The sequence below is a fragment of the Pteronotus mesoamericanus genome, unplaced genomic scaffold (assembly GCF_021234165.1).
Source record: "Pteronotus mesoamericanus isolate MK-2021 breed Mesoamerican mustached bat unplaced genomic scaffold, CSHL_Meso_final contig_116, whole genome shotgun sequence".
Classification (NCBI taxonomy): Eukaryota; Metazoa; Chordata; class Mammalia; order Chiroptera; family Mormoopidae; genus Pteronotus; species Pteronotus mesoamericanus.
Window position 1 is genome coordinate 4978907 of NW_026555027.1, and position 22489 is coordinate 5001395.

Here is a 22489-nt window from a genome sequence, read left to right on the forward strand (position 1 = left end):
CATGTCTCCATGACAACACAGCCATGTTCCTGAACAAGAAGAGGGAATCAGAGGAACTGTGGGAGAAGCTGGTGGCCTGCTATAGCCCCACTCACTGCTGGCACATGGGGGGTACTCAGCACCAAAGGGGTGAGTCAGGCTTAGGTCCAGCAATTGGGAGACTCCCATGGGAAGGGCGGAAACAGTGCCAGGGTTCCACCTCCCACCAGCTATCAGAACAGGTGGGCTTGGGACAGGGACTCTGGACAAACTCAGGCACAATGCTTGGTTCTTTTAACATTTTATTTCTGCTCAACCTGTCGACCTTCCCTGGAATCTGCAACATGGCTGAGAACTGGAGCCAGGCCCCAATTCTACTGGAACTTCAATGGCCAAAATGTGTTTCTGCCAAAAGGGACAGTTCCAAAACAGTAAATTCATAGTTTAGACTTTTTCCTTCACCGCCTCTTCCTCAAATGAGAGAATCTGACAACCCCAGCCTCCAAGAGTGGACAGCCCCAGCTCCAGCCAGGGCAGCCAGACATCTGAGTTTCCCTTAACAACCACCGGTCGGGGTGCCTGGCCACAGAGGGGAAGGGGATGTCCAGCTTGGGGCCCTTGCCAGAGCCTCCCAGGGTGAAGGAAAGGAGGAGGGTGGCTGTGCTGTGGCCCCTTTTCAGGTAACAATGATTCCCTAAGAGTACTTGTCCTACTTATGCCCATAAAATGGATTTAATAAAGAAATGACATAGCATTATACCTCTGAAACAATTCCTCAAAATTCTCACTTAGGTTTATTTTCCATTAAAAATGATTTCTACCTGTGAAATGTCCCCAGAAGTAGAGCCTCTTTGTTTTCTGCTACTTTAAACCCATCGTCAAAGACAAATGTGAGCATGAGAGGAGACTTATGAACCAGCAATGTGTCCTGTGGGAACTGGCCTTTGAATGGCTCTGTGTAAGTAGGGTCACACTCTCTGGTGGAGTCCTGGGGTGAAGCCATTCCTGGGTCGGGGCGGTCTGCACTCAGCATCACACAACGTCAGATGCCGCCCAGGGATGATGGCTGTCCACCTGAGCCCCCCTTGCCCAAGCCCGCCCATGCGGGAGACTGGCAGGGAAGGCCTGGCGGCAGGCAAAGCGCAGCACTTATTTCTGAGGGCTTGTCAATGGTGGACCAATGGGAGATGGCAGGACAGGAAGGAAGAAATGGGCTGTGACAGGTTCACCACACACTGTGAACCACAGAACGGGGCTATGGAGGAAGTGGTTTCAGGCCCAGTCCCCTGGCTGGGACACAGGTCCCTTGGGAGTTGGAGAGAGGCCAAGTTCATCGGGTCCAGGGCACTGTTTTGGCACCAGCCAGTGTAGACAGGCCTTCACCTACTACCCCAGAAACGAGCCTCCTGCTGCTCAGAACCCACCCAACACCAGGCACAGACACCTGTGGCCCCCTCATAACCTGGCCCTGAAGCGCACTCTGGGAACCCAGTGGCACGTGATTTTATACCAGGTCCCAAGACTTCAGAAATACTTCAGCCATTGTCACCAAATCCCCTCAGTCCAATGACAGCAAGGAACACTTTCTTCCAGTTCTGTAAGAGAACTTACTGTGAACAGTGTCGGAGAACTACAGAGCTCTGCAGTGGCGGCCACTGGGCATCCTCCCAGGAGGGCATCCACCTCAGAGGGCATCTGTGGATGCCACCAGCAAGGGGCACACCTGTCCCTGTCCTGCGGTGGCTCTGCGGTTGCAGTCCTAGACCCATCTGTCTGCCAGGCACAGGGTAGGGGATTGCTCCCTGCCGACCTGGGACCTCACTTCCCAGCAGAGCTCCAACTGCTGTTACCGCTGTCCTCTGGCCCTAAGCAGCAGCAGGAGAGTCAGGCGGCCTGAGAAATTTTGCTTTCTGAAATGACCTTGCCGATAACATTAGGAAATCCCAATGAATTTAGAGGCACCTGCCGGCCGCCGAAGACTCGCGGAAACGAGGAAGAGGGTGACTGTGATCCCAGGTCCATTTCTGGAGCGGAGCCGTCACGGGGACAGCGGCCTGTGCGGGGCTCCAGCCCGCAGGGCTCCCATGGCTGCGCCTCACCGCTGCTCTGCCCGCTACACCCTGCAGAGCCTCAGCGGGAAGTTCTCTGTGATGAGGTGATCGCCTTGAAGCAGCACAACGATGTTCACCTCAAATTCTGAGAAGACAAAGGACAGACAGGCTTTAGCTCACCTTCCAGGAGCCACGGAAACCCAAGGCCAAGCCCTGCACAGGCCCAGCCAGCTCCGAGCAGCGAGGGACCTGGTGTCGTGTCCCACAGCCGTCACCCTGAGCTCCTGGGTCAGCATGGAGACGGCTGCACTGCTGTCTGATGCCTCCTGGGCACCTGCTCCCAGGACACACCTCCTCGCCCGGGAGCAGGTAGACATCAGCTTCCCCAGCCACACTTTCCTAGAGAGAATCTTCTGGAACCTTTTCAATTCGCTTACCCTCCTCTGCTTTATTTTTACGTTTCCTGCAGCTCTTAATGAAACAGTGAGCTCCACACCGGCCTGCAGCTGCCCGAGTGCCCGGCCCCGCGCCGCCCCCACCCCCGGGGAAACAGCAGTCAGCAAGGCGTCTGGTTTCACGTGCTCCTCTGGGCACCGTGAGCTTAGCTGAAACACCTTGTCAGCCGTTCATCTCTGACCTTTCAGCAAACGGAAACTTTCTCCACCAGCTCTTTAGCTGCTACAGGAGAGGCTTGTCGACGTGGCAAAAGAGGTGCGAGGGGACAGCTCCCTGAGCACAGGCCCGGCGCCCCCACCCCCGCTCAGGGCAGAGGGAGGTGGCAGGGCCTGCGAGGGCTGGAGGGACAAGGGCAGCCCCATGCCCCGTCCTGCACAGGAGCTCAGCTGTGGAAGGGGCTTGGGGCCACCTGGTCCGGGGCCCCCGCTGTGGCTGGAGCCCCGAGGACAACGTCCCGTGTGCTGCTGTCGCCTGCCCCGAGCAGTGCCGTCCCGTCCACCCGTCCGTCCCTCCCTTCCTTCCTTTGATCAGGGTCACAGCGATAAGGGCCCCCCGGCCCTCCCAGCATCATTGCTTCCACTCCCCTCGGGCCACCTGTTATCCCCTGGAAGGGCCGGTGTGGCCGACGCACAGAGAGGACACGTCAGGGAGTGGGGCCATCTCTGGGAGGTGGTGCTGGCTGTCCTCATGGCATGGGACGCAGCAGAGCAGTGGCATCCAGATGGCCAAGCCTCCCGACTTGGCCTGACCAGCGCACGGCGTCACCCGTGTGATCAGCACCAGACACCGCCCCCGCCTCGGGATCAGGGGCTCGCTCCCGCCTCCCAGGCTGGGGTGTGACCCCTCGGAGGGACACGGCCCGACCGCCGCCGGCCACGCGGGCCACTCCAGGCCTTGCTGAGGCTGCTGCCCTCCGCAGTTGGCTGCACGCCCTCCTCTGCGCGAGGACCCCCCACCGTGGCGCCTCCCACTCTGCAGTGCCAGGTGCGAGCAAAGAGCACGGCTGGCGTCCCGGCGGGGGGGCTGAGAGCAATACGTACATGGGAGGACCAGGGACCCCGAACCAACGGCACAGGGGCGCGTTATAACTCTGACAGAACTGCCTCTTACAGGTTCAGGTGCTTCGTGAGCAGATAGCAGAGAAAATAATTGTTTGGATCTTTCTGAAGTCTATGTAGGAAAACCAAATGGAGAAATCAACAGAGATTCCTCCTCAACTTAGAATCAAAGCACTTGGATGGAAAGCGAGAGCCCCTTCAGACCGTGTGCACAGTGTGCCCGCGAGGGCGGCGCTGGGGCTGCGGGCACGCCGCCCCTCGGACCCGGGCACGGCTGGCAGGCTGTGGTCTGGGGCGGCGCCAGGCAGCCGAGGGCGCTCCCCCTGCTCTCAGGCCCTGGCGCCTCTGGCTTTTGTACTGTGGGCACGTACGACCGCTTTCGTGATAATCACACACGTGGCTTTTGAGAAACACCGTGGTACTTTGGGTCAAGTCTGACTGTCCCCTTTCAGGGGGTCTCATGTGCTCTCCATGTGACGTTTCCAATGACACATTCTTGGGGCTCCACAAACATCAAATTGTGCTTCTGACCCCGGTGAGCTGAGCTCCAGGACCTGCACCCGCAGAGGCTCACGAAGGTCCGAGAAGTGCCCGGTTCAGTGGCAGGCACGACAAGCCGTCCTTCCCTCTGGACTAGCAGCGTGCGCTCAGCTTTGGTGATGAAACTGTACTTACTTAAATTTTAAATTGTTTGGAATTGTTTCAAGTAAAATCGTGGTCTGATTTTAGAAACAAAGACTCTCTGGACTACACAGAACGCACCCTGAAAGACAGGGGAGGGGCGCAATGCGGATAGAGCCCGCCGGCCTTAGGGACCCTGCCCCTCTCTCAGAGAATCAGGCCTAACAGCAGAAGCAGAAACCGAACCCCTGCTGTGACACGGGAGCTTGTCCCCAGAAAGCCCAGGCTCCGCGATGACTCACGTTCACAGGACTGTCCCATGTTTTGCATCTCTGTCCTGACCCCCCATGCACAGAGCTGGTTTGTCCCCGCTGTGTTAGCTCCCTGCCCAGTTTCTAGTCCCCTGCCCACGCCAGTGAGGTTGCTGGCGTCTCCCTGGGTGACAGCACAAGTGCCCTCAGAGCGGGGACTGCTCGCTGCAGACCCCCGGCCCCGGCACGGCGCTTCTCGGTGAGCCTTTGTGCAGCGACTGAAGGACACGTGCTCGGGGCTGGCCTGACCTGAGCAGATGGGTGTGTCCATCCCAGGCACTGGGGGGCCCTTTCTGGGGGCCACACCTGTCAGAGGAGACCCGGGTGGCCACGAGGGCCGGCAACCAGCGCTTACCCACTTTGAAGTTGGTGGTCTCCAGCGTGGGGCAGGTGAACAGCCGGGGGAAGACCATGTGGATGGGGACCGAGAGGCCCCGGCAGACATCCCCATCGGCAATCTGAATGTTCTGGATCTCAGTAGCGTCACGGGCATAGCCTTCCGCGCATCCTGGAGGAGGGAGAGCACCACGCGGTTGGGAGAGAGCCAACGTCCAGCGCGCCGCATGAGCGACTAAGCTGCTCTGAGACTAAGATGGTCTGTGCTGACACCCGCTCTGCTTCTCCCCTGGCTCCCAGGGTTCCCGGGAGGCCCCTCCCTGTCCCCAGACATTTGCCGGAACGGAGGCTCCCACCGCAGCATGTCCCGCCGCCCACGGTGGGGGGACGGGCGGTAGGGTCTTACCACAGGTCTCCACGCGGACCAGCTGCAGCTCGATGCTCCGGACGGCGGCCTCTGAGCTCTCCACCACCAGCTCGCCTGTCAGGGGCTGTGTGATGATGCAGCTGGTCGAGTTCAGGTGGCCCCGGATGAGAAATTTTGGGAGCAAGGCTCTCTGAGACCAGACAGAGACAAAGCCGTCAGGAGTGGAAATGACTCAACAGTCATTTGGGTACAAATAAAAACGGAAAACAAAGTTGGATAATTTTGATAAAATCTCCTGGATTTTTACCAAACAAAATGGAGTGGACAGTACAGTAGTAGCACTGCTTACGTCTTCTGTTAAGTTCATTAACCGCCTGACTTTGCCACCTCTACCAACAGATGCCGGGCACCGGCCCGACACCCCGCACAGCCTCTCCCAGCCTCCCGCTCCCTGCCCGGGCCACACGGGAGCGCTCCCGCGGACGGGGAACGGTGTGTAAGACGCCCGGGGAAGTGTTTACAGACAGCCAGCCCCACACACACGCCAAAAGGTTTGCAGGATAATCAATTTTAAAATGTTCTCAATAATGCAATTTTGAAAAGTTAACACATTTACGTTACTTCAAAGAAACTTAAAGAGAGTCCTTCAATCCCCGATTCTAAGCCTGTGGCTTTTCTCCGTCGACAGAGGACACTGTCCCCCAGTGAGGGGCGAAGGCCCATGGTGGGGACGGGGTGCAGAGGTAGACGCTGGTCTTCAGTGCTGGCTGTGCCCCAGGCACTGGGGACAGTGCAGAGCTGAGACCGCCACTGTCCAGCAGGCACACAACCAGGCAACAAAGGCGAATCACACATGCAGTTTAAACTTTTCTATGAGCCACATTGTAAAAAGTAAACGGAAACAGGTGAAATTAGCCAATATATCCAAAATGTTATCGCTTCCACTTAGAGTCAGTATTCGCTCACGGCCCCTCTCGGCTCAGGCCAGCCGGTCGGGGGCTGCCCTCCCGGACAGCACAGACCTGGGGCTGAGATGCAGGGGGTGCTAAAATGTCTTTATTCAAGACAGAGTTCTAAAAATGACCAAATAAAAGAAGCTTTTTATTTAGGAAAATAAGCAGTAGCAGTCTATGTTAAAATTCTTTTAAGCAAAAGAAGAACACTGAAAAGCTCTCAGGATCCAGCCGGAGGCACTTACCAAACGTCACCTGTCCTCGCACTAATGTGACATTAACACACACAAACACAGGCCTGCTCCTGGCACAGCTACAGACCACCAGCCCGAGGCTGCCCCGCAGAGTGACGACGACGCTCACGAGCATTCAGGGCCGCAGCCTGCAGTCGGCAGAGCCCTGAGAGCGGGCGTTCGCAGTGGGCCTGGGTGCTGCGCCTGTCAGGTCTGGTCAGGGGGTAGCCCGCTGGCCGTGTGCAGCCTCGGGCGTTAGCACTGGCCCCAGGTGGCCCGTGGCTTCCCTCAAGGGGGACACTTTCCTCCAAGGAGACCCAAAGCAGGCTGGGCAAGGGGGGCAAGTGTCCCGAGTCATTTACGTTTACAACGCAGGAGCCCCGAGACCCAGCAGGTGAACCACCTGCACACCTGCCCGAAGAGAAAGGCCCCTGGGTCCGGTGCCTCCTCCCCGGGACCGCACTCCAAGCAACGCTCCTCGGCCAGCGCGCCCGTCTGTAACCAGAGCGGATTCTCAGCGGGGCTAAGCGCAGAGAGCCCACTTAACAGGGCCGTATGTATTAGATCACCTCCTATAAATACAAACTAAACATTCAAGGAAACCAAGAATCAATAAACATTCAAGGAAAAGCAAAGCAGGAAAAGGAGGCACTGGCTCTATAAATAGGGGAACCGACCCCCTAAGAAACAGCGTCCATTCAGGAGACACAGATGACCGGCGCCGCACCCAGCGCTGCATCTGCAATAAAAGAGGAGCCGTGCCTGGGAACGCACGAGGGGTGTGGCATCGTCACCCCGTCGGGAGCCCTAAGCATCCCCTGGAGAGCGAAGCAGCGCCGGAGGGCTGGGCCAAGGGCCGCTCCTGCGCACGGTGTGTCCAGGAAGCGACCACGGAGCTGTCCATGGGGCTGAAGGCAGGCTCAGCCTTCAGGGTGAAAAAGACCACCAAACGCCAGGCACACCGGCTAAAGCAAGGTCCACCCCTGGGCAAGCACTCTGAAGCATTAGAGCCCAAAGGAGGGGAGATGTTGGAACACTTCGGGGGGTGGGTCAGGGAGAGGGAGAAGAATCGGCTCAGCTCACACGATCCGAGGGGCACTGTCATCAGCATCGCTGGGCGCTGGACAGCCAGAGGCCTGTTTCTCAAGGCTCGAAGGGCAAGTGATAGTAGAGCTGGAATTTTCTGCCTAGACTAGGATTCAAGTGTGGGAGCAAAGGAAGGCATTTTCTGCACTCAAGGACTTAAGTTCATGCCTCACCCTTTCTGAAAGAATGACACGATGTATTCCCGCCAAACAAAAAATAAACCAAAAGAAAAAGAAAAAACAAGTGAGTAGAAGCAATGGTGAGCAACAACTATGGAAAAACTTCCAGTTAAGGCTAAGGAATGTGACTGTGATACTTGAGGCAACTGTGAGGGACTGGTTTGTAAGCCAATAAGGAGTTAACATTGGGAAAAATAAAACTGGTGACAAGCTAGAACTCAGATTTCAAACATAACAAACAAGGTGGTGTGATGGGAGGAAAATGCAAAAATGTTACAAACCTTCTGCCAGGAGGTGCTTATTCTCAGTGCTATTATTTAAACTTACAACTGTCACACTTAAGGGTAAGTGCTAGGAGAGGAGAAATAGGACAGTAAAGATAAAAAGGAGCAAGCAAGAAGAACGGAAAAACAAAAACAAAAAAAACCCAAAAACAAAACCTCACAACCTTACTAAATCAGACCAAAGACGGGGTAGGGGCGGGGGGGGGGAGGAAAAAAAGAAACAATAAAGTATACCACAGAACATAGGACAAGATGTGAGGAGGAAAATGTGACAGTTTCAAAACAGAAAAGAATGGGTTACATTCCTCTATTAGAGACAGTATTTCAAAGGCTGCACTCTGGCTGGAGCTGTCTACCAGGGACACCTGCGATGGAATTGTCTATCTGCTCAGCACCTCTTCTCACTCCATGTTTTGTATCATTAGGATTCTTCAGAAGTAAGAAATGCAAACATTCTAACTTCTAAGAAAAAGTGGAGCTAATCACATGGCCGGGGAGTCCTCAAGGTGGAGTGGAGCCCTGCAGGGGGCGCTGGACTGGCCCACTGGGCAAGGCAGGACGGGTGACAGACTCCCCGAAAGGCTGGCTGCCAACAGAACGGCCCTGCCTCGGCTGTGGCTCCGAGGGACGAGGCCAGCGTCACTCATGTGGCCCAATCCCAAGCTTGCCTTTGACCCGACTGGTCAAAAGTGTCCAGAGAGCAGACTGTGGGCTGGGAGTGAGAAGGAAAAGCCATGTCCATGGATGGCAAGAGACAGGTGGCCAAGCGCAGGCAGCAGCCACTGGCACAGGCAGTGGTGGGGACCGCAGCTCAGGAAGAGAGTCTCTGACCACAGCGCAAAATGGAGAGAAGATCTAAGAAATGATGAACATACATCCTGAGAAACTTTTCAAAAGCACTAGTCTTCCAAGTAGGTACTGAGTTTCAAAAGAAATCAAAACAGAAAATACAGACTATTTTGAGTAAGACGATAATCAGGAGTTTCCTCTTGATACCCAAATAAAGGGCAGGCAGGCGACAGTCTGTGCGAGGACCGGGCCACTGAGAAGCGCGCCAGGTGGCCTGCGCGTGGGGAGTGCAGTACCTCTTTGACATTCTGCAAGGTCTCAGGCGTGATCGTGAAGTCCACGGGACTTGGGGTCAGCTTCCCCTTCTGAGGCTGAGACAGGAGAGAAAGCCACAATCAGCTGGCTGCGGGCCAAGAGCCCTCCCTTCAGACTCTCCCCGCGCCCCCTTCTTAAAGGAGGTGGGGGCGCGCGCCATGAGCCAGGGGGAGCCCGGCCCTGAGAGGCAGCACACTTGGGCTCCAGACACAGTGCCACCAAAAACGCCTTTGTGTCTACGTCCAGGTGATTCGTCCCGCTAAGTTTCCGTATCTGTAAAAGGAGGGGTCAGCCTTCTTAATCTCTGAGGTCTCTTGAAGGTCTGGAGTTTAAAAAGTAGACTTAAGAATTGGAGTGGTATTATTGGGAAAGACTTTAAACTTTCAGAAGCAGAGCTACTGCCAGAGTATTCGCCACACACTGACCCCACCGTAGCTGCGGCTGTCGTGGGCCCCACCCCTCAGCTGAGGGCAGTGGTTTGCTCGGGCGAGGGGCAGCGCCGCCGTGGGAGGGCTGGGGCGGCCCAAGACACCCCAGGGCATCCAGGGCTGGGATGTGAGCATCTGCCACCGTGTGTCACGCTGAGTGCAGACGTGGCCCGTCAGCACAAGGTTCTGCATGACCAAGGCGTAGCACGGCCAGACTGCAGAGAACTCCCAGGAATTTACACAGAGTTGCCAGGGCAGAGGGTGTTGGGGAGGAGGATCCAGTTTCCTACACTGACATGTGAAAGGAATTTTTTAAGAACATTACATCACTGCAAAATATCAACAGAGGCTGTTAGGAGGGGCACCCACCCTGCTCTCGGGTGCCCCTCCTGTCCCTGTACGTCGTTGCGGAGTATGCCAGGAACACAAGGCCCTGACTGCTCGGTGCCAGGCCAGGCCATCTCTGAGGGACAAGTTTCCTACTGTTGAGCCCCGGGGCCCAAGGACAGCTTACAGCGGAGTGGACGATGAACTCGCAGGTCTTCGTCAAGTCCTTGGCCAGCAGAGACCGCTTCATGTCGCAGCGCAGGGTGTACTGGGGGAAAGCGGGAGAAGGAAATACTGTGTTATTTGCTCTCATCTTGGAACTAGAGTCAAAGAGACAAGTCAGTATTTTAGAAAAAGTCTAGTGTGTATATGAAATCAATATACATAGTGATGGGAGTTAGCGGTCAAAATAAAGCCATTTCTATATTTAAGAAAATGTGTTACGGTCACTCCTCAGCCTGTGTGTGTGGGTGGGCCCCCTGGAACCCAGGGCAGAGCCCTCCCTGGGCACAGGGAAAGGCCAGAGTGGCGGAGCGGAAGACACAGGCGCCGAGCAGTAGAAGCTAGTTCGCATCCTGTCATCCATCCTTCTGTGTGAGCCGAGACAAGGAACACAACTTCTCTGCGCGGCAGACTCCTGCTCTGTGAAATGGGCATAGAACGCCCACCCTCAGGGAGGAGAGAGGACATGCGCACTGAGGGCAGGGCCCAGTGCAGTAGCTCCCGCACACGGCTGCTGTTTGCAGAAGGTGAGGATGCCTTGCCGCAGGGCCGGGAAGCTGGACCAGCCAGCACCGCACGGACCGCGAGCTGCTGGGCACCGCTGCCCGCGCTGAGAGCTCAGAGCACAGCGCGCATTCGCTGACACAGCAAGATCAGTGTCACCCTGGCCCGGAGCGGCTCGTTAACTGACGAGAAGGCCTAAGGAGCAACTGTGAACAAACCCCCAGGACTCTAGGGCACCTTCAATCTAGCTCATTATACATTTTAACCTAAAAGAGGGATAAAGACGGGAAAGTCTTTCTCAATTTTTATTTTGGAAAATTCAAACACCTACAAAAGAAAAGAGGGAAAGGAGCCCCTCATATCCATCAGCTTCCAGGTCGGTTGGCTCCTGGCAGATCTTACTCATCTGATGGAACCACCTGCTCCCAACGGGAGGAGCGGACAGAGCACGCCCTGGGCTCTTCCCGTCCATCCGTGTCCAGCTCCTCTGGGGCCCTGCTGTTTCCCTGCACCGGCCACGGCACTGTGCCTGCTGCAGATGGGCCCTGTCCCCCTAGGAACAGCCCCGCTGCGAGCTGGCCTCTCGCTGCAGGCGCCGCGCAGGCCTGGCACTGTCTCTACCTCCCAGTCTGGGGGCTGAGACACCATGATGTGACATGACAACTGCCTCAATGCTCATCTGAAAAAAAAGTCCTGAGCCCCCTGTTTAATGTTACCTGCTGTGTGAATCATCCAGGAAGAGCTTTAGAATTCTGTTAGCTTGTGGAGGTGTGTGCAGTTAACTCAAGCAGCTACAGGACTGGGGACAAGCCATCCACGTGCAACAAGAGGTTATTTTTCATTTAAGGCACTACTGGGAGAGTAAAACTTACTTTTTTTAAAGAATCTTTTTAAATTTTTCCTTTTTTTAAGTTTTATAATAGTGTATATGTATCATTAAAAGGATCCTCTACTTAGAAAAGTTCAAGTGGCAATATACCACCTTACAGACTTTTTTAATGCAACTGGATAAATATTCTTGATTATCTACTAAATGCCAGGCACTGTGCTAAGTGCTAGGGATACAAAGATAAAAAGGGTCATTTATATATATTTTGTATTGAGACTTCAACCCGGTCTCCCAACCAGACAAGTTCAGTGAGGGTTGGTACTAAACAAGGTCTGGAAAAAATCTAGCCACTGTGGATATAACAAGAATGTTTGCGTGACATTGATGTAACCTGGCAGCCAAGGAGAGTGGACTGGAATGCGCATGTGTGAACAATGACAACTTCACTGTACTAGTCAGTGGGGGCAGTAGATGCTGCTGAGTGAGCATGTGCACTGTGTGGCCGTCTCATTCAAAATGACTGAGCGAGTACAGCAACAAATCTGCATCCAATTTTGCTTGAAGCTTGAACATTCCTCTATGGAAACTATTCAGATGATTCAGAGGCTGCAGCTGTGGGCAACTGGTGATTGGCAGCTTCACCAGGACAACACGCCCACTCATGCATCATGTCTCATGTAGTTTTTTGACAAAACATCAAATCACCCAGGTTACTCAGCCCCTCAATGGCCCAGATTTGGTGCCCTATGACTTCAGGGTTTTCCCAAAACTATATCCATCTTTGAAAGAAGAGATTTCAGATCATCGATGAGATTCAGGAAAATACGACGGGACACCTGATGGTGATTGGGACAAGTGTGTGAGGTCCCAAGGCGCCTACTTTGAAGGGGACTGAGGCGTCATTGTCCCATGTACAATGTTTCCTGTATGTTGTATCTTCTTCAATAAATGTCTCTATTGTTCCTATTACATGGCTGGACACCCTCTGGACAGACCTCACATGTGCACGTATGACATACATATGCATGCCTGCCTACATGTACGTACCTCACCCCTCCTGTACACCCCACACGCTGTTTAGAATGGGCAATGTGTATTTTGTTGTGGCTTGCCTGGTGTTCCTAATTCTTTTCCAAACGGGAACATCGCCTTCCTCATTTTTAGTCTCAGGGATTGGGTGGTGCTGACTGGGGAGTCAGCCTGGGTGCAGAAGTGACCAGCAAGGCAGGACCATCGCTGAGGCTGCCGACAGGGTAGACTGTGAGCCTGCAGCTGCCTGCTGGCAGCCAGCTGTGTGACGCAAGGGCTGGCCTGCCTGGCAACAGGGCAGGGCCCGAAGCACATCTGGCATCCAGCCTGGCCTAGACGCTCCCCGGAGTTGCTAGTTCTGTGATCCAATATCCCTTTTTTGTCTAAGTCAGCTTGAGTTGGATTCCTATCACCTGCAAGTAAAAAGGTGTGAATAACAGGCATCAACTTTTGGGCACTCAAATGTTTAAGTGTGAAAGCAATAATTAGTAATACGAGGGGGGACCCAAGAAACACTGGAATTTATTAAAACTTGTCTATATAGTTTTCAATGTTTAAACTTCAGTTCCCCTCAAAGTGCTCCCCATTTGATGCAATACACCCATTGAGACGTTTTTTTCTGCTGCTCTAAAAAGTTTTTGAACTTGTCGATTTTGATACCTTCTAGTGCTTCTGCTATTTTTTGTTTCACTTCTTCCACACTGGCAAAATGTTTCCCTTTAAGGCCTTTTTTCATCCGGGTAAACAAAAACAGTCATTTGGAGCGTGAGATCAGGTGAATGGGGGGTGAGGTGGGCTGCAGGGGTCATGCCATTTTTGGACAAAAACTGCTAACACGCAGCGCAGTGTGGGCAGGTGTGCTCGTTAATCACCCATCATGCAATGGGCAACTGTGACAATAGAATCTTCATGAAAATTCACTGCAGCTGAACGCAGCCTCTCCCAGCACCGCCAGATGGTCCACTGATGCAGGTAGGTTCCTAGAACACTCACTTCGCGGGGGAAGTACTGCAAGGGGCCTGCTCTCCAGCACATAATTCTGGGGGGTTTTCTTGGGTTCCCCCTCAGCTAAAACAGCTGGTGTGTACGTGGGGGAGGGGACAGAGGGGGAGACAGAAGAAACACTGATGCTGTTTTTGGAACTGGCGCTGCTTCACTTCTAACAATACAAATATAATAAGAGAGTCACCATTCATTCATTTATTCAGTCTTTCAGCAAATACACACTTGGCACACTGCTCATGCCAGGCACTCTGCTAAGCTTGTCACGCCAAGACCTCATTAATCCCCCAGGAGGAGAGGTCGCAAAGGCTGCTGGGGTCACAGAGGGGTATCTGAATGTAAGCTTCCTGCTGCCAAAACCCACGCTCTGCTTCTTTACACGATGCTGTCACTTCGAGCTCAGATTGGTCTGCTGCAAAGCTCTGGGTCTTCCCACTTTACCATGATCGTTCCCGATTACGAAGGCGGGACCCAGGGGGTATGAGCGACAGGAGTCAGAGGGAGTCGGGGTGGCCACCCCTGAGCAGAGCACCAGGAAAGGGGCAAGGTTCAATCTTTTTCGACTATCAGCAAACACAACATCAACAGGCACAAAGAAAGAGGATGCTCATCCATGGCCTGAAAGCAGATCCCGGAGAGGGTATTTTTTAAACTGCGAGAAAGGGCGACTGGCATCTCTGTGGGTTAACGCTGAACACACAGTCTCAGCAGACACGCTGGTGCTGCTCTGAGGGGCGTCACGGTATGAAGCCTTGCTGGGGTGGCCCCAAGAGACCCTTGCGCGCATTGCCCAACGACGAAGCTGAGCAGGAACGCGCAGGATGGAGTGGCAGAGGGAGAGCAGATAGCAGCAAACCCTTCCGCCAGGAAGCAACAAGTGACCCAGCCCCTGTAGGCTGGGCGCTTGATACTGGCTACATGTTAAATCCTTTATTCTGTCTTATGATCTTTACTATTTACACTATATCACTGCAGCACAATTCAAAGTGTAAGTGTGAAATTTCTTCGCACCTGTATAATTGGAGAAGGATGTTATTAGGGTCGAACACCACCACTTTCTATCCAAAGTTAACGCCTCGTCAATCTCCAGAGTAAGTGCAGGGAGCAACGGCCCAGAGAGGGCGGGTGCCCGTGCCCCTGGGCAGAGGCGGCCTGGGTGACTAGCGGTCCCTGTCTTCTCTGGGCGGCACTCCCTCCCCTGTAAAACCAGGTAGCTAGAAAAAGACCCATCTAGAAACAGAAAGAATGAATGATGAGTAAAAGTGATTAAAAAAGCCCATAATTCTAGTTTATCTCAAGAAGTCTATTTTTCCAAAGGAGTAATGATGAATTTGAATATGAATTGGGAATTAGATGATATTTGAGAATTTTGTTCACTTTGATAGGTGTGAAAATGTTAACTGTAATTATTAGGAGAATGTGCCTATTTTTTGAAAATGGATATTGTTGGGAAACGTCCCATCTGGTTTCAGGAACTGCAGCCTCGCCGACAGACGAGAGGGCCCCAAGGTGGGAGCTGAGCAAGGAGGCCGTGGGAAAACAGGCCACTGAGGAGACAAAACCTGTCTCCCTGCAGGGACACAGCCCCTGCCTCCCTCACATCGCCCTGCTTGGCCCTGGAGGACGGCTGGCTGGTCAATGGCGCGTAAGACCCCTCGATGGAAAGGGTAACCTAAGACAGGCACAGCCGCAATGGGCATCCGGGGAAAACTTGGGGGACACACATAAAGGGCACAAAGACCCTCACCCCTCAGCTTTGATATGGCCGGGTCCTCATTCTGTCTGGAAGAAGTCTCCTTATTTCCTGGCTGCCTTGCTCCCCTCCCGCCTGGCTCAGGCTTGAAACAACACGGGAGACAGCCCTAAACAGGATCGGGCGGTTCCCGAGGGAAATCAGGCCTAGAAGTGAATTCCTTGAAGCATGCTTTGTTTTGCCCTCAAAAGCTATGATAATCGGCTCAAGCTGGGAAGGAAATTTACATTATTCACAGACCCTGACCCTAAACCCTTTGGCGCCCTTATGTTTACACTCTCATGTTTACTCGTCTTCTCTTGGACCCATGGAAATCGGTGTGTTCCTGCCATTTGTTTTCTTCAAAACATCATCTATTCTCTGTGAACATTAACATACTGATGTAATGAGATCACCGGTACATTCCTATTACCTAGCCCCACTGATAACCCCTTCAATAAAAGCCTTTGGACACAGGGGCTCGGGGCCTTCTCCACTGGAGGGAAGAGCCAGCCCCTCTCCTGGCAGACAGAGAAGTGTCTGGGATGACTCATTTTATTTCTCCCATCTGTGACAATCCCCGGGATGACCTCTGCGGGATTCAGAGCCCTGCCCCCTCCCTCAGCTGGCGCCTGAACAGGGACCTGAAAAGTATATTCGGGGTATGTGAGTATTTCAAGATGTAGTGTCAACTAACTTTGAAAAGATTCAGAAAAAGTACAAATGAAACAACAATGACAAAATACTAATAAATGTTGAACCTAGGTGATAAGTATAGGGGTGATAAGCTCTTATAAACACGAGGTTAAGAAGAAATCTCTTCGTTTTTAGAAACCTGTGGCATGTTTGGGGAGGTGCAGGGTTCCAAGCTGCAGCACTCCGAGGTCAGCCTTCGGATGGTAAGAGCTGGTGGCCGAAACAAGGGGGAGCAGGGTGACTGATCACTGGCCTTCCTCAGGAGGTTACCACATGCCAACTCTCCTTTGCGTTTTAACTCATTTCCAATCTCCACACAGCTGTGCAGGGGCACAGGGTCATGGTTTTGTATGTAGATCTGTGTGCCTTTCTTGGTAATATTTGGAAAAGAAGGCAATTTCCAATTTTATTTTAAACACATTAATCCTTTAGCAAGAATGATAAACATAGGACAAGGTAACAAGAAGTATGGCCCTGAAGATTCGATGTTATTCTACTCAGTTTCTAGTGAACATACACTTACATTATTAAATAAACAGCATTAAAGAGCTGTGTGGGCAAAGCACGTTGATGCCAACTCAGGAAGAGGATAAAAATAATTTTCAAAATGAAATATTCATATTTTCAGTCTTGCTAAAAGGGCATTTTTCATTTACTTTTGTTCATGGTGAAAGTGTGCCCAACCCAGGAAGCTAGTCGAGGACTCGCGTCCACCCACTGGCCGTCGGATGTGTACCAGGCAGCCTCCTGGGGGCTCCCACAGCCTTTAGCACATACGCTGCTCCAATCGGAAACGGGCGTGCAGATAATAAAGGATGAGATGTGTTTCTTCTTCACAGAAAGATACCTTTTGCAACAGGATACATTATATACTGCGTGTGCTCCTGGACAGCTTCTTCAAGCAATTCATAAAACTCACATACACGTTGGTTTAACTCTCCCAAGTGTTTGGAGGATTTTTATTTTAAAACTGCTCTATATTAAGCAGGGGGACGGTCTTTACAAAGATCAAATTATCAGCTACAACTTTATTAATAGATTAAAAAATTTCTAACTTTCAGTCCTCTTGCACATTATGTAAGACAAAATAGTGTGTGTCATCTCATCCAGCAAGGGGGCCGCTCAAGGCTGACATCACAGAAGTACCTTTCTTTGCACTGAATAAAGGACAGGCTCTCTGCCTCTCTGACTCAGGCCTCCAAGCTGCGCCCGAGACAACAATAGCGACTGTGAAAGACATCCTGAACCACAGAGGTGGACAGGAAGTCATAAATTCACTGCCCCCTCGTTTACAAGGTTTGTTCAATAAAGAATACAAGCCTATGTTAAAGCAGTCGCCTCTGGGCATTAGACAAAGAGATATTTATATGAATAAAAACAGACAAGTTAGCACGGGTGCCAGGCAGAAGTGAGGGTGTATTGTTGCCCGACAATAAGAGCGCCCTTCACAGTGTCCGCACCGCCTGGCAGAGCCGAGAGACAAGGGATGTTTAAGAAGTTACAGTAGGGGCCCCCCAGGGCTCCTGACAAAGCAGCTCTGGCATGAAACGTGCTCCTCGGGGCACAATGGGAACTGGACAGAGTACACGCGAGCAATCATGGCAGTGAACACAGGATTAAAGTCTGGGTCTGTCGAGTAACTTGCAGTGCAAGGACGGCTGCTTAGCGGGAAAAAGCGGCCCAGGCAACTGCGTGGGACTCGGACACTCACCTGGATGTTGACAAACACTCCGTGGTACGTCTCATACAGGACTTTGTTGCCCTTCCCGTGCAGGGGGAATTCAAACGGGATTTCAGTCTTGCCGCTGGGGAACTTCCCCGGCTTCACCATTTCGATGGTGCTGTTGATAATCTGGATGGGCTGCAGAGAGACAGCCACTCAGTCACCCACGAAGGGTCAGAGCCCCTGCCAGTCCTGGTGTCGCACAGTCTACCTGACGGGCACCCTCAAGGTGGCTGTCCCGGTGTCGGGGCAGACGGGCGCTGCTCTGGAGAGAGGAGCAGAGGGCCCGGCAGGTCCCTGGCACCGGCACACCTCGGTGCTCGGCGCACACAAGGCCCGCGGCCCCCCTCCTCTCTCCAAGCCTCTCGGCCAGGCTCCCCGCTGGCGCTGTGTTTTTGGAATGAAGCACAGAAGCGGCCCGGTCACGGTGCTGTCTGAGGGCTGCCGCCCACTCCCAGGCCCTCCTGCCCCGCCCGTGCTCGACGGTCGGCCAGGCAGACCGACTCCTCGGGGCTCGAACGCCACCAGCCCCCGTGCTCCTGTGCGGGGCCTCTGGGCAGGACAACAGGACTTACACTTGGGACCTGCCCAAAGGCAGCGTGACACCTTTCTCAGGGGAGGTGCTCTAAGCCGCAGCCCAGAGTCACTGAGAAAAGCCAGTGCTTGAAGCGGGTCTCTGAGAGCGACCTCTGAGAGCTACTTTTCCCTACGAAGGGAAATCGGGAGACTGTAGGAAACACGGGAAGGCGCTGGCAGGAATACTGTTAATGAACCCTCCTTTCCTCCTCACTCTTTCTCCCTCAGAACTTAGAGTTAGTATGTCCCACAGGGAAAGGGCACTAGAAATAAAGAAAAAGGGGTTCCATTCTGGAACGCAGACCTCTACCCTAAGTGACACAAAGAATGGCCACTGCTCTTAGCCGAGTGTCCAGTCCACCAGCAGCCGTACCCGGAGGGAAGGCAGCTGCTCCGCAGCGAGGAGGTGACCGCCGGAACCCACAGGCCCAACTTGCTGGGACTGCACTGGCCTTGGCCAAGGCTGGAATTAGGCCACATCTGGCTCTCCTAATCCTCGCTAATGGGGATAAACACAAGTGGACTTTCAATAACAGGATCTATTCAGAATCAACACATCCATCTTTTCCGTTTGATTAGTAAGTATTAAAAGTGTAACTATCACTACACTACTTGCAAAATAACAAACAATCACAAAGCCAGGTAAAGCAAGTAAAAACCACCCCAAGCATTTGAATAATGAACCAATAACGTGCACCCCAAGCATTCTTACCTTAACCGAATTGTAGAAAGCTTCGAACACACCCACACTCTTGGCACTGAGCTGGAGGTTCACAGTTCCTTCCACGGTCAGAGAGACGCCCTGGTGCTGGACAGAGTCCTTTCCACATATGACCACCACACCCGAGAGCATTTCCTACGAGAGGGGACAGCCACCAGCCAAATTAGGATGTCTCTTCCTGCACCATGAAGCAAGAGGAAGCCTCCTTCACAATCAATTTGTTCTAAGATGCAGACATTCATTGAGCGCTCGTGTGGGACCAGACACCTGAAGGCCAGGGTGAGAAGGGCGGGCCCAGGGCGGGGTGGGGGTGGCTACTGATAATCACAGCCCAGGCAGGACACACGCTGTGGGCAAGGAACTTCCTCCCACCTCAGCCTCCCAGACACAACCTCATTCCTGGCTGGGAGAGTTCTAGCAAATGTCTGATTTCGAAAGGGCAAAGACAAGGACCGGGGCGAATGGCAGAGTCAAAGCCACCAGAATGGTAAAGATCTCGTCTGGAGGAGCGCAACGAAATTGAACCCTTTGTCTCTAGGTTGTTTCTAAAGTACGCTGACGAAAACAGCCACGCATTTTTGAGTGCTTAAGTCACCGAACACAGCAGCCAGCCCAGCACGCCTAGGGCCGAGGTCTGAGGCTGCCGACCTGCTGCGCGAAGGCGGTGCGGCCTTCTCACTGCAGAGCTTCCAGGTCCGGCCACGTCCTGGTTCCCGCTGGCAAACGCTCAAGCCCAGATGTCCCGGATTCATAAATCGTTTAAGAAAGATTTCACAACGGATCATCTATTCATTTATCTAAAGATAATTACCAAGTAAGATAATACGGACATCAACTACATTCTTTCTTTATGGCAGTTTCTTCCTGTCACCACAGAATTTGATAGTCTCAATTTCCTCTGGGGAGAGGGTGAGTTGAGAGGAAAAGGAAGCTGAGGAGATTAAATAGCATCACCCAGAGCGGAAAGAGACTGTACAATAAACACAAAACAACGAGTTTCTTAAATGACCTTCAGAAATGCAGCATGATTGTTGCCAAATGGTAATATGACAGAAAATTGTTGACAACTAAACCAAAAGAAAGGAAGAAAGACCAGAAAAAATTGAAAATGGCCTCCATGGCTCTGGCCAGGTGGCTCAGTTGGTTAGAGCGTCGTCCCGACACGCCAGTGTTGCGGGATCAATCCTGGTCAGGGCACGTACAAGAATCAACCAAAGAATGCATAAATAAGTGGAACAACAAATTACTCTTTCTCTCTCTCCCCCTGAAATCTATAAATAAAAGGAAAAAAATTTTACATAAATTTTTGAAAATGGCCTGCAGATCAAAGCATTAAAAAAACTGTCCCTATTGCTGTTTAAATCTGTTTACCCTTTATTTCCACTAGTCTTCTAGTGAAAAAACTTCCATCAAGTCCTTATCTTACATGAAGTTTTGGGAGCAGGAAATATTCTATGTCCCTGAAATGTGCTAAGTATTTTGTTTTTCTTTCCCAAAGCCCTGTAGTCTAAAAACAAACACAATCAGCCCTGGCTGGTGTGGCTCAGTGGGCTGGAGTGTCATCCCGTAACTGAAAGGCTGCGGGTTTGATTCTGGTCAGGGCACACACCTAGGTTGTGGGTTTGATCCCCACTTCAGGCATGGGCTGGATGATCCCTGGTCTGTGTGCATAAGGGAGGCAACCAATCAAAGCTCTTTCTCACGTCAATGTTTCTCTCTCTCCTGAGATTCAAAAACAAACAGCCCTGATCAGTGTGACTCAGTGGGTTCCTAACAGGGTTGGTTAGGCTAGATTGCTGAAGTGCAGAGGGGGGAAACCCCAACCCAGCATGAGAAGCTGCCCCCTGGACGAGAAGGCGGGAAGAAACTCCGAGGCAGGGGATCGAAGCTGCAGCGGGCAAAAAAGCCTGCCTCCCAGGGAGGAGATGGGAAGTGCCAAAGGCAGCCTGGCACTGACACTGGAGCTGGGGCGGCTTCCACGTCCCCAGGGGCAGGAAACAATTAACGCAGCTGGGGACACAGGCTGCACGGAGAATGTCTGGGCTGGAAAGGTCCCAAACCTCATATATAACAAGATGACGCCCTGGCCGGGGCAAACAGACGATGTGCCGCTGTGCGCAGCTGGGAACCGCTGCCCCCTCCTGCACGATGGCAGCAGGAAGGTCAAAGACACTGGCTGACAAGCACGGCAGACATCGCGCGTGCCGGTTGAAACGCTGGACGCTCCCATTGCACGTGTGTTTCTGGGCTAAGTCTTTAAGATGGGACACGCCGGGGAACACGCATGCGGTCTTCTCCCTTCCCCTCACTAGCTGGGTCAGCTGCAGCGGCGAGTTCCCGAGACCAGTGGGCCCCGGAGGCCACGTGGCCAGGGAGCGGACGGGTACCCCCACCCCCACGGAAAGCAACGGAGGCACTGTCTGTGCCCCGCGGCCCTGCCCAGCCAGGCGCACGGAGACTCGAGAGGGACGCCTGGAGCCGAACTGTGACCAGGAACCGGCCAAGCAGCCTGGATGAGCCTACTACAGCCACCTGTGTTCCCCCAAGGACGGTACCTTAAGTGCGAAAAGGGTTTCAGGTACATTCTGGAATGGGTCTGGCCTGGCAAAGGGTGGCAGGATTATTTGTCCTTGGGTGTTTTAAAGGGAGTGGGGCTTTGAGGCAGAAACCTGCCATTATTCCAAAACTGTATAGACTATAAGTAAACAACCCCTCCCCTTTTCCACCGAACTTCTGACTCCAGAGTTCTGCCTATAGGCAGCAAGCAACAGAACCCCACTGGCTGCTCTGTTAAGAGGTTAGGCACCATCCCATGAACCAAAAGGTCGCCAGTTTGATTCCCCATCAGGGCACATGCCTGGGTTGCAGGTTTGGTCCCCAGTTAGGGAACATGAGAGAGGCAACCAATCAATGTTTTTTCTCTCTCATTTAATGTTTCTCTCCCTCCCCCCCTCCTCCCCTCTCTCTAAACAAACAAAATCTTTAAACGAATAAAAAGAAAAACATGATCATCTCCATTTTAAGCAGATTTCAAGGAGTAGAGAATTCAAGGAACAGAACTTATTTTGTTCTTAACGCAAAAAAAGCCCATGAGTGTATTAAATGAAAATTCCTCTGAAATAACTTTTAAATGTAAAATTAATTTTATTAACTTTTTTTATAACTCAAGTGAAACAGAAATCTAATTTTTAAAAATTTAAATCCACCAGTATATTTTAAAAAACATACTTTACTAGTATGTCCCAGAAATAAAATGATACAGAATAATCTCATAAACTTTATCAACTAAACACCACAATAGCACCTGAGGGAAGTTCTTCTGTTAGAACGTTTTTCAGTTAACCTCTTGGGACCGGGATCTGGGTTGACCACTGGTTGGCGTATTATAATCACAACATCAGTAGAAGCTTCTCTTCCTTGATTTCTATGCATAAGAAGGAAAAAGCAGTGAAGTACCTTGGAAGTAAGCAGAGTAAATATTTTATGACCCAAGGGATTCTTCTGTCATTCTTTGATTTTAATTAAGAAAGAATATAGTGAAGAGAATACAAAATTAATAAAATATTCATAGATAAATTAGGCATTCTAACCATAGACAGGTCTATTCAATTCCTCCCAACAAGAGGGTACTGAATTAGTCCAAGTATAGCCCAAGGAGCCAAAAATTTAGAAAGAGAAGATA

The 22489-nt window shown here is 52.3% G+C and overlaps 1 protein-coding gene across 2 annotated transcripts in view; it reads right to left on the bottom strand.

Moving 5' to 3' along the window:
* Window positions 1-247: 247 nt before the first annotated feature.
* VPS26C (VPS26 endosomal protein sorting factor C) overlaps window positions 248-22489 on the bottom strand; it is a 39010-nt gene continuing 16768 nt past the window's right edge. The window contains exons 2-9 of one of the 2 annotated variants that reach the window (XM_054578299.1): window positions 22112-22231; window positions 18799-18942; window positions 17499-17648; window positions 9961-10041; window positions 9000-9074; window positions 5219-5369; window positions 4832-4984; window positions 248-2175 (exon numbers count right to left, since the gene is read on the bottom strand). In XM_054578299.1, the coding sequence (XP_054434274.1) occupies window positions 2093-2175; window positions 4832-4984; window positions 5219-5369; window positions 9000-9074; window positions 9961-10041; window positions 17499-17648; window positions 18799-18939 (834 nt within the window). In that variant the 5' untranslated portion in view covers window positions 18940-18942; window positions 22112-22231 and the 3' untranslated portion in view covers window positions 248-2092. The remainder of the gene's footprint in view (window positions 2176-4831; window positions 4985-5218; window positions 5370-8999; window positions 9075-9960; window positions 10042-17498; window positions 17649-18798; window positions 18943-22111; window positions 22232-22489) is intronic. The other variant, XM_054578296.1, reaches the window with a different exon arrangement.